The 11,974-nt window shown below is 36.9% G+C and overlaps 1 protein-coding gene across 1 annotated transcript; it reads left to right on the top strand.

Annotated features, from left to right (window-relative positions):
* The first annotated feature begins 2,772 nt into the window (after positions 1 to 2,772).
* Positions 2,773 to 9,161, top strand: LOC139709738 (NADH dehydrogenase (ubiquinone) complex I, assembly factor 6-like). Its single transcript, XM_071621693.1, has 7 exons — positions 2,773 to 2,906; positions 4,682 to 4,862; positions 5,135 to 5,233; positions 5,601 to 5,703; positions 6,638 to 6,771; positions 7,873 to 7,974; positions 8,976 to 9,161. Exons 2-7 carry the CDS (start codon positions 4,719 to 4,721, stop codon positions 9,159 to 9,161), a joined length of 768 nt encoding a protein of 255 aa, XP_071477794.1. The 5' UTR covers positions 2,773 to 2,906; positions 4,682 to 4,718.
* Positions 9,162 to 11,974: the final 2,813 nt, after the last annotated feature.

Genomic DNA, 11,974 nt, shown 5'->3' with positions numbered 1-11,974 from the left:
AAGTATATTTGAAATCACTATTACGTGGAAAAACGAAGGAACTATAATAGCTATTGTTTTAATTGTTTTGTTGGCAGCTGAACAACATGGCATTCTGACAATATTAGTGGTTGTTCAGTGAGTCAGAAACTTTTGATAATGAGAATAATTGGTCAAAAATTCATGCTTTGAATGATCCCTTAATTTGTGTGAAGTTTTGTCAATGAGCAAATTGTCGACTGTGACGATATGACACATAAAGCGGGGAAGTTATCTTTATCATTCGCTTGCTAAAGCGGGGAAGCTCATATTTGTTATTAGTGAATTCTAACATTCCGTGACTTCACTTTGTTTTAACTGTTGCATTTCCTGATATGTGTTATATTGAGTAATTGAGAAATATTACTCTTAGAAAATAGATTATCATCATACGGGTCGTATGATATAATCGCGGGGAAGTTGTCGTGTTGTATGTACAATTTGCATAGTGTATTAAGAGACCTGTCTATGTTGTGCCTCGATATAAATCTTAATTGATACAGACATTAATGTATGGTTTTATATACAACGCAGAACATGTTCTGTTGCGGCACGTTTGACGTTATTCTGGGCTTATATAGACCATTTTCTCGGAGAATCTGTACATAACTGACAATGTGGAACAACTGAGCTTTACATTGAAGCGGAACTGAAGATGACGTATTGATGTGTTATTCTCTTGGCCCGAACCTTTATGCCATGTATCTGAATTTGTATGATTTACTGTAAATTTGGAAGGTTCAAGAGTTTCAGCTTTTGGCAGATTTCAAAAATAATGTTCGATTTTGTAGTATTTCCGCGTTTGTATATTTGGCTGGAAAAGCGGGGAACACACGCTTTCCTGAAACATATTTTTGTAATTATCTACTGTTAATCCGCTCTGTGTGTAATTGCTGTAAAGTGTAATGATCTGATGTGAAGAGCGGGGAATTTTTCGTTATGTATTATTGTGTGTAATGGTATGAAAATAATATGATGTAATTGGGATTATATAACACATGGTTGTGTTCTATAATCGCGGGGAAGTTTGTGGTAAATGGAAATATGCGGTATGTTATTGTTGCGTCAATGCGTTGAGGCGCGTTGTGTCCATGCCAATGGCGCAGTGTGCGTGTGGTTGGCATGGGCACAACGCAACTTTTATTTTTCATGTGAATATAATGACGCAGATTTGATTGATTCTGGATTCTTCACTTTGACTTGAGAGAGAATGGACATACAAATGTTGTATTCTCTATGAGCTCTGCTATGTTGAATAGTTGATAGGCCTGTATCTGTTATTCACTCTGTATTCGACATGTAGCTGAGGATAGTGCGGAGTTTAGACTGTCTATTTGATTTGCTCAATAAATCATTGCAATTTCAACTCATGGAGACTGTCATCGTCAGCGTCATCATTAACCCGGCTTACAACATTATTATCTAAATCTTAATAGGCCTAACGACTAACTTGATACTTGATACTTGAAGTTAGGAAGTACGGAATACTTTTTGAATAGTTTTTAAGTTTCTCTCTCCGTGCTATCATCAACATCAGCGCACCCTCTGTCAGGTTGGTCCCTAAGGCCTAACGTTACTTATTAGGTGTGTTGGACTGGAGCTGGACAGTAACATCATTATTATTAGAAGAAGAATTATCAACTGTTGTCTATTCAACGTTACATGTATCTTAGCAGACCCTGAAGAAAGTCTGCACTGGCAATCACTGGACTTTGGTTTGCACTTACCTCGACTGCTTAGAAGCAGTTGTTCCAATGCATCTGGCGTTTGTAGTAGATGCACGAGACTGGCGTACAGCAGAATTCAACGCTGCTCTCAGGGCCATTTTGCGATTGAGAGTAACGGTGTTACCGGTACCCAATAATACGAGTGTAACAGAGGATTACTAGCAGTAAGTACTGCCTATATGTGAACAAATCAGCTAGCAATAAAAGGCAAGATAAACACAACCGGTGGATGACGATGAGCGATCTTCCGTCCAGCACGTAGGCGCAGGCAGCGGGCGAGCGAGATCCTACCGTTCGCGTCGTATACTAGTAATAGCCGTGGCCGTCTCGTCTCTACATAGTCTCCGCCGAGCTAGCGACGAGCGGTGCGGCGCGGCGGATCACGGTACGTACTGTCAATCAGTAGAGCCGCGATGCGTACGCATCGAACGCTGGCGCTGTGCACGGCAATACAGTCCGCGCCACGCACATGGGCAGCTGGAACACGACTGTATTAGGCTACGTGCTGGTCAGTCTTTTAGAATTTAGGTCATACGTTTCAAAATTATAATTTTCTTCGCAAACAAATCTATGAAAAATACATACATTTATATATAAAAAATAAACATAACTTACTTTTTTACTAAAAATCTATTGAAACTCTCTGTTTTTTCCAACTTGTATTGTAATCGCTTTCATAGTAGGCTAGGAAACGTTAGAATCACGCATTCCCCGACTGACCTGGATGAGGGTCAACAAACTATTTTCATGGATTTTTAGTGAAACGTGAAGTTTTATTTTGTGCTTCCCTACGAGTACCACCAGTCGGATATTTTTTTTTTTCTCTTCAATTATGTATTATACATGTACTAAAACCAACACAACTCTTCATGGCGTCAAGCAGTATAGTCATTAACTGTTTTGCTGAAAATGTTGTAATTTGCTCATTTCACTACTGAATCACTGTAGTTAAAGATTTTAATAACTGTAAATTGTCATTCTATATTTGAAGTCACCATACAAAATGGCAGCCCCCATGCTCCTGAGAAATACACGCCATGAGATACAATTTTTATCATGTTTCTGTCATCATGGAGCACTTATTAGCAAATCTTCTCATCGATTTCGCACTTATTCTACAAGGAATGTAGACAATTCACAGTATTGCGTAGATCAACTAAGGTAATGTTTCAACGGCAGGCAATATGCATATGATTTGAACTGATTAGTTGCGTCAGTCCCACCCCTAGGTATACTTGCTGTATTTTCGTTGCTCCAAAGTCAACAAAGATTGATATGATGTGACTGTGAGATATCTGTAAAATATCATGTTTCGGAGGTAAATGTAATTATCATCACTAACAACACTACCCTTGATGTATAACCACACGGCACGAACACCTACAAGGTCATTTTTTTAGGACCTAACTACACGCAGCCGCTGTCGCGAACGCGCCACAGCGCCAGCTGCAGCGGTCTGGTCAGGCTATTTAGGACCATGATTGAGTAAATACTAGGATTCAGGGTGGTCCACAACTTACAAGTTACAGCTAGCAACTTGAATTTCAGTTGAAATTATTTTGAGCATGTTGTTTGTTGCATGTTGCAAGCTCAGAACTATCCGCACCAGCGACCCCCCAACCCGTACTAACTGTTAGTTACTAGTTACAGCGCAGCGCCCCACGCTGGGGTTAGCTCAAAACCTGAGAATATTGCAGAAATTGTATGTGCGGAGCGCATGAGCTGCGCACACCATGAGCATGTAAATTGATTACCTTACGCAGTATTTTGCAGCTTATCTCTCTTTGTGCTGCTTACATTCAATGTTCTCTCATGTTTTGCACACAAATATCGAAGTATATGGTACCATATAGTTTGATGGGGATGTTTTGCACAAGAATTTGAGCATGTTGCAGCAACATCATTGAACATGCTAATAAAACCCATCGCGGAGCACCCTGAGGATTTGTTGTGATCGCGTCGGTGTCCTATCACTGCCTGATCGTATCTAGACTTTTAGAATGTGTATGTTTTCTAAAGTGATTTGTTGATTAATTGTACCATTCAGAAACAGTAAATGAAATGAAATGAAATATGGTAGAATAGGTACCGGGTAGAGGGTGATTATACATGGCATCTTGTGAGGCTATTAAAAGCTTGGGTTAGCTTGTAAACCCTACTATTGGTCCAATGACAAGCTTTTAAAGAAAATATTCAAAATAGGTAATATTCACTAGTAGGAATAGGAGTAGGAGAGAAAACAGGGATGTGAAGGTGAATGGTGCTGTTTGTGTATTAATATGTCAATGATAATGGTAACGGTAAACAATCTTGTAATGTAGTTGTGCCTTGAAGCTTCAAGGTTGATGAAGGAGAGGTAGTTGGAGCTTTGATGAGACAGCACTTCCAAATTGTATGTTACACAACTTACACATGTATTCAATGATATGATAAGTAGATACATATGTATGTCTAATGTGGTTATAGATTCCATCAAGAATTTATAGTGTCATGGAAATTATGTTTATGCTGCAATTTATTATGAATTTACAAAACTTTGTAAACTTAGTTACACTGCACCATTGCATTTTTAGCCCTTCATTATACTTGCCAATTTCCACATCATCATCAGGATTCATGATCATTTTCATATTTTAGTCAATTATTTCATTTATTGATTTTGTATGTGGTATCTAAAGCACTTTATTCCTCTTGAAAATTTTCATATAATATTGCTATAAATGGGTTATTGTTTTATTTCAGTTTTTTGTTGAACAAAACTTTGTTTATTTTTGTTCATATTTTTGGCCACCAAAATCTATTGTTGGGCCAATGAAATTGTGTGTGTGGGTGTGTGTGTGTGCATGTTTTTGTGTGTGTGGGTGTGTGTGTGAGTGTGATTCTTGAAGATTAGATTGAATTAATAATCCTATTTCTCTCATTTTTTTTCTGAAAAGGAAGCAAGATTATGAGGGTTTCTTAGTCTCTCTCTTGATGCCTTCATCATCTCGTTCGGCATCGATAGCCTTGAGGACCTTCAACGCTGAACTAGCCTCAGTCAGAGATTCTGTTTCAAATGTTCACATTGGGAAGATGAGGCTACAGTTTTGGAGAGATTGTATTGAGAAGATATATGCTGTGAGTACATGTTTTCTTGAATTTTTTTTTTTTTTAAGTTGTTCAAACATGGGCAAAATGTATTTTGCTGTAAGAGAATTTATCAGAAATAAATATCAAAGATAACTAATATAATTCTAGGGTTATCTTAGTGTTCATGAGAAAATGTTGAAATTGTATTAAGTATTATGCACCTCAACATTTATCCAAATGTATAGAATGCCCGTACAAGGTGTATGTGTCAAGATAGAAATCGATGACATATCTGCATTAATTTGTGTCTCATTTCACAGGGGAACCCTCCACATCAACCCATTGCCATGGAACTCTTCAAAGCAGTACAAAAGCATCAATTATCTCGCAGATGGCTGTCACGCATGGTTGATGAACGGGTATGTTGGCTTTGATTTAACCTCAAGGAAGGCAATGTTTAATGAAGTTCAATGTCGAGTTAGAATGAGCTGATTTGATAAGTTACTTATTGTGCTAATGATGGTAAAAAGGAGGTGGAAATGTGGAGAACCCCTTTCATGCTCTCTGTTATAAAGCTAAATTGTGAATGTTGCTGAGTATTTAGTCCCATGTTGCATTCCTAATGTCTAATTTCTAATGCTCAGTTGCTGTACAGCCTACTTGAAAACATGCAATATGAATATACTTTTCACAAGAGACTGATAGCTATGATTATCTTTTAAATTGTAACTAACTATACAAGTTTGTTGTTTTGTTTAGTCCATAACTGTTGATTTATCCTTACAGGAAAGTACTTTGAAGGACAAGTCATTTGCCACTGTTTCAGATGTCGAGACTTATGCAGAGAACACAATGTCATCAGTATTGTACTTGACCTTACAAGTGTTAGGTGTGTATGCCTCAGTAATTGCCTCTTGTAGTCATAGCTTCCCTTTTCATTGTTTCTTTACTTGCAGATTTAATTTTTCCTACTTTCCTTTCTGCAAAGATTTCCTCGGTAATAATTCCTACAATTGTGTTTGAATTTCAAAGCATACTGGTAATCAACCCTGTACATAGATGCAAAAGTGCTCCAAAACACACTGTACATCCCTGTGCTATCTGCAAGCAGTCACAGTTATAATGATGTTTATACAGTAATGCAGTGGTTAGACTCCATAGATAAACTCAAAATTAATTGTGATGAGATTTCTGTTGATAATATGAATGCTAAGTTATTGTTGTTGTTTTTTATAATAAAGTATATAGGCTGCAAAACTCCGCCATCAAATATTTCTGTTGTCTTTGAAAATTTATTAGGGTTGAGAAATACACAGTAGGCATGTATCAAACACACTGTGGCAATCTAAGGGGGCCTTGCAAAAAAGCTCAGTTGCAATCTATTTCAAATATCAATTGCATCTTTTGCAAATTATAGGTCAAATACAACTTTGCAATCAATTACTGGTACAAATTTGCTAGTATACATAAGAATGGTTTGGGGGATTTGTAATCGATTGCAACTTTCTTGCAATGCCCCCTTTAACTACAAAGTTAGATTCTTCTAAGTAAACTGTGTGTTGAAACTAATCTCTATATGCACACATGTATTATAATGCACTGGGATATGTATGGAAACAGACTGAAATCATAAATTAAAGTGATATCAGCTCGAATAATAATCTGAAGCTCATGAAATCTTGTCATGCTTCTAAATGAAATGAAAATTGTCAGCAACAGAATAACGCTTTTACTGTGGACCTCAATGCATATAAAATTTGTTCATGTATTCAAACTGAGATTTTAACATTGACAATGCCATGACATTCCTTTGTATTTCCAAGGCGTTAAAGACATCCACGCAGACCATGCTGCCAGTCATATTGGTAAATCACATGGCATTGTGAACCTCATTCGGGGAATACCCTACCTCGCCCAGAAAAGGAATGTCCTCGTTCCCATGGAACTAACAATGAAGGTTTGTGTCAGAAACTTTTCTCAAGATGACAAATTGTGACTAGAAACAAACGCATGTGATCCTTTATGAATAGATTCAAATTTCATAACCATGGCTCATACTTAGCACGAGCAAATCTGTATGAAATAGAGCCCCGAACAGGAACCTCCTCCATTAAACATGTGTTTGTTTATATGATTGGCTTTATCCTGCTTGTAAAGTCAAAACAAAATAGAATTAAATTGTTGTAAAGAATTTAACAAAACATTACTGAATTATAAAGGAGCAAAAGAAAAGGATAATCTCATGTGATACTATGTACAGCATATATGAATTATAAAAGGCACTATATTTGATTTAACAAGGAAGCAGGAGACCATCATCATAACATTGCTTCATCCGGATGAAGGCCTCATGGGAAGTATAGCTCAGGTATTCCTCTCACAAAAGGTGTATTTTGCAGTAGTACTGTATAGCAAGATATTTTCACGGCATGAAATTTTCGCGAATTGGAGCTCACAGCCTTTTTTCGTGGCATAAAATTTTCACAAGTTGTCACTGGCATTCAATGCAAATAGTGTAGACAAGAACTTTCGCATGCATTTTAATTTCAAGAATCTTGGCTCTTGCGAAAGGAAAAAAAAAAGAGAAAACATTCCTTAAAGCCATATCATATGTAGTGTGTGCATATGGGGGAATATCTCTGTGTATTTCAGAAATTTGTTCAAGGCAGTTATATCATGGAAATGTGTACTCATATACAAATGGTAATGTTTTAGTAAGTCATTCTTGTTTCATGTCAAAATTTCTGTGAATCATCCATTTTTATTGAGAATGAATGGGAAATCCATTTTGTTTTGCAAGTTATCCAAGTTGTAACAAAGTTTCATTTGAAATTACTACTGGAATAAAATAACGAAGTGTCAAATTAAGGCAAACTGCCAACTGGTTCAGTAATGCACATTAATGTTCTCTTAGAATCTTTTGTACTGTTATTTTGAATGTGTGAAGAATGTCCCGTGTGCTCAATGTGATGTTTAATTTCTTCAATGAATATCACTTTATGATGAACCCAAGCATGGTTTGACATGTTCAAGTTTTTTTCTTAATTTTGTCCCATAGTACAATCTATCTCATGAAGACATCATCAGAGGGAATAGAGGACAGGCCATGAAAGACTTGACCTTTGACCTTGCCAGTTTAGCAAATTCACATCTTTCACACGTAAGCTCATGTATTTTTCATGATCCAGTTCATGTAATCCGTCTTAAACCACAAAGGGCTCTGCATTTTGTTTATGTCAATGTCAAGACACAAGCATTTTTGCAGCTCTACAGAATTTTTACAGAACAAATTTGTTTTCAACAGCATGAAGTTATCAGAGATATATTTTATAGCTGTAGTGTTCATTATGTATTTAAATCATGTGCATATTGTACACATACAGCAATTGCAGGGAAAAATAAGAGTTTATGAGCAATTGTACATGTACTTGTATAGGTAATTATCACAGATGACTGATATATTTTAATATGTAATTTCAGCTGTTGTTGCAATAGCTGTAAGTCTTAAAGGACAAGTTCACCCTCATAAACATAAGGATTGAGAGAATGTAGCAATATTAGGAGAACACGTCATTGAAAGTTTGAGGAAAATCGGACAACCCGTTCAAAAGTTATGAATTTTTGAAGGTTTTGTGTAGTAACCGCTGGATGAGAAGACTACTGCAGTGTATGAATAACTTAGATGTCACATGCGTACAACAATATAAGGAAAATATAAAGAGAATTTCACAAAATTCCATCTTTTGAAAAAAGTACATATTCCCTTGACTCGTTACCGATATATGTTAGGGGTAATATTATTCCCCCTGCTTTTAGAAAGAGACAAGTCAAGTGCTCTTTTATTATGCGAAAAAAGTGAAAATATGTTGAATTTTCTTTACATTTTCTTTATCCTGTTGTACGCATATGACTCACAAGCTGTAGTAGTCTCCTCATCCAGCGGTTCCAACACAAAAATTTTAAAAATTCATAACTTTTGCATCGATTGTCCAATTTTCCTCAAACTTTCACTGATGTGTTCTACTAATATTGTTGCATTTTCTCAATCCTTATGTTTATGAAGGTGAACTTGTCCTTTAAATACATGTATTTCATAATTCTGGTCATAGTAAGATGTATAGATAATGATAATAGTTAAATACTTTCTGTTTTCACCTTCAGGCTCGGGACCTGAAGAAGGATATTCCTCGCAGTGCCTTCCCAGCATTCCTTGTGACCGTTTCCTTGGAGTCGTACCTAAAACGAATCCAACAGGCGGACTTTGATGTCTTCCATTCAAGTCTCACCAACAGGAACCCTCTCCTCCCTGCACAGCTTTGGCTCCAGACATGGCGGAGAACATACTGAGACTTTGTTCTTCTTCTTTCAGTTAAGAAGGAGAGAAAGAAACAAAGTGATCTGGTCCATGCAACATTCTGTAACAACTTTGCTTCAGTGACATTGGCTCACCTGATCGAAAGTCTGGTAGCAATCACACTTACTGTGATGGAACTGTTAAAGAAACACTGGAGCAGCTGTGGTCACAAATGGTACTGATGCACAACATTGCAGGAATACTGTCACCAAGTCACCAAGACACAAACAGGGTGTAAGCTTCTCAGGTTCCCTCCCCCCCCCCCCCCCCCCCCCCCCCACACACACACTTTGATGGCAGTAAAAACTTCTACATAGTTTCATAGCAGTGAGGGGGTCATTCTAAAGTATTCTTTACTAAAAGAAATTCTTGTGCAATTTCTTAGCCTTTCAAAGTATCTGTAAGTTACTGTAAAATGAATGTTCGTGTGCATTTTAATTTCATGAATTTCTTGAGAGCCAAGATTCGCAAATTTAAAATGCACATGAAAGTTCTTGTCTACACTATATGCATTGAATGTTAGAGGCAACTTGCGAAAATTTCATGCCGCGAAAAAGGCTGTCGGCTCCAATTCGCGAAAATTTCATGCCACGAAAATATTGTGTTTTACGATATTGATTGTTGGGGTATACATATACTTTAGTAGCAATATCAGTCACTTTGCTGTTAAGTTTATACTTTTCAGAACTTCCTGGTATATCTTCTTTGCATTGACTGCCCAAACTGTTACTGTCATGCAGTAACTCATGTGATGATGGAACAAATATGCTGATGAATACAATCATAAGTAGGGGCAAATTACTATAGATAATCGAAACTGGATGACCTTATAGGAAAATCAAGCCCATAGAGAAAGATGCATATGTTTGCAGTGATTCAATGACAACAGAGTAGTGTAGATTTACAGACAGGACGATAAAAAACATGAACATTACACTTATTCAAATGTTAGACGGTCATTTGATGTGGGGTTTTACCACAAGAAAAAAAAAAGAGAGCAGAGAACAGACCTTTTAGGTATACATGTATGAAGATGGTTATAGATGAAAGTGCCACTGTCTTTAATGTCACTCTCAATGAGAAATTCATATTCATGGGCATATATTGTCAAAAAAAACCCCCATGAAATGACAAGTACATGTCTATGTCATGCAGTATGGCAACTATGGCAATGACTTCAGTCCTCCAAGTTGCTTGGCTCCTGCTGCCATGGTATACATGTATGAAGATAGTTATAGATGAAAGTGCCACTGTCTTTAATGTCACTCTCAATGAGAAATTCATATTCATGGGCATATATTGTCAAAAAAAACCCCCATGAAATGACAAGTACATGTTTATGTCATGCAGTATGGCAATTATGGCAACGACTTCAGTCCTCCAAGTTGCTTGGCTCCTGCTGCCATGGTTGCAGAGGTTTGTGTGACATGGCTAAGGGTAATCATATCCTGCCAGATGTATTACTGAGGATGCGTGTGCGTGTGTGTTTGTGTGTGTGTATCCTGTTCATGCCAACACTGCTACAACATTGAAGTACGAATTATACATTTATTCAGCAGGAAAGAAATATTGTATTGAATACCCCTAAAGAATATGTATCTTTTCTATATGTGTTTAATTTCTTTGCTCAGTGTGTGAATGTACTTTTTAACTATTATTTTGTTTTGATATTCATGAACCGTCAGATCATGCATTTATTCATAGGTCCATGCCTATGTGTGTGTGCGTGTGTGTGTGTGTCTGTGTGTGTGTGTCTGTGTGTGTGTGTACCTGTGGCTGTTTGTCTGCAAATGATTTCTATAACTATAGCTGAGCAAGATATCAAGCCAGATATTTGAAAAGATGGCTCTGTCTTTCAGATGTGAAGTACGTGTAATGCAAAAGCTGTTATTTTTGCGGACGGACATTTTTTGCGAGATGCTGTTTTTGCAATTTGACACCGTGGCTACTAGTATCGTAAGTGCATGCCACTTTAATGTACATGGTGATATTTTCGGCTGTTGTTAAATTCACAAAATTCACGAAAATTTAACCCTTACGAAAATCACAGCTTTTACAGTACAGTATTTATGTTGCACCTGCTTATGTGTGATTGATACGTATTTCAACATTTCCTTCAAGCTTGTGAAGTTGTGGGAGATTACCACAGATGGTATCAAAAGTCTCCTGTATTTGAAACAAGTAAATAGAAGATGTCAACAATACAAAACATGCTTGATGACTATTATTTCAGTAATTAAGTGCTGGCATTGAGGCATGAATTCTTTTGTAAATAATAATGAAGGCAAGTGTGAACAATCAATACATTGCATATCCATGTCTAACTTATCAAAACTTATCGTCTGCAAAGTTTGAAGTTTGGATGCTTGTTGACATATGGCTTTTATCAAATCTAATTTCATACACAGATTTACATTTACTGCATCACCACTTACAATGGATTTTGAAACATTATCATGCCTTGATGTGGTGAAATTAGACTGGTTTTCTACCCAAAACAAAACTACATGGGGCAAGATAGTTGTTTGATAAAGACAACATACATGTATTTATTTTTTGAGCATGTCCTTTGAAGTTTGAAGCAGTGCAACACTTAGATAGAAAAATCTGTCTGTCCAGAGGAGTTTTATAACATTTTTGTTACCTTCACGGTTTTGCTCCAAGACAGACAGAAGCCTCTCATAGACATCGCTGTGGGGGATGCTCAACCACTGGCCCCATGGACATATAGGGTGAGGTATCTCACCCTCCGTGATTACATGCTAGATCGACAAATTTAGACTTAAATAGTAAAATTTGCATAAAT

This window comes from Diadema antillarum, unplaced genomic scaffold (assembly GCF_040938485.1).
Source record: "Diadema antillarum isolate AM-2024a unplaced genomic scaffold, OU_Dant_1.0 seq00001465_RagTag, whole genome shotgun sequence".
Lineage (NCBI taxonomy): Eukaryota > Metazoa > Echinodermata > Echinoidea > Diadematoida > Diadematidae > Diadema > Diadema antillarum.
Note: the sequence above shows the minus strand (reverse complement) of the source record. Positions and strands in the feature narration are given on the sequence as shown.

What these genes read in the sequence shown, in the direction of transcription:
- LOC139709738 (XM_071621693.1), top strand. Translation starts at nt 4,719, where the DNA reads ATGCCTTCATCATCTCGTTCGGCATCGATAGCCTTGAGGACCTTCAAC. An exon ending in GTATTGAGAAGATATATGCT is followed by an intron (nt 4,863 to 5,134) that starts GTGAGTACATGT and finishes CTCATTTCACAG; the next exon opens with GGGAACCCTCCACATCAACC. An exon ending in CAAATTCACATCTTTCACAC is followed by an intron (nt 7,975 to 8,975) that starts GTAAGCTCATGT and finishes TTTCACCTTCAG; the next exon opens with GCTCGGGACCTGAAGAAGGA.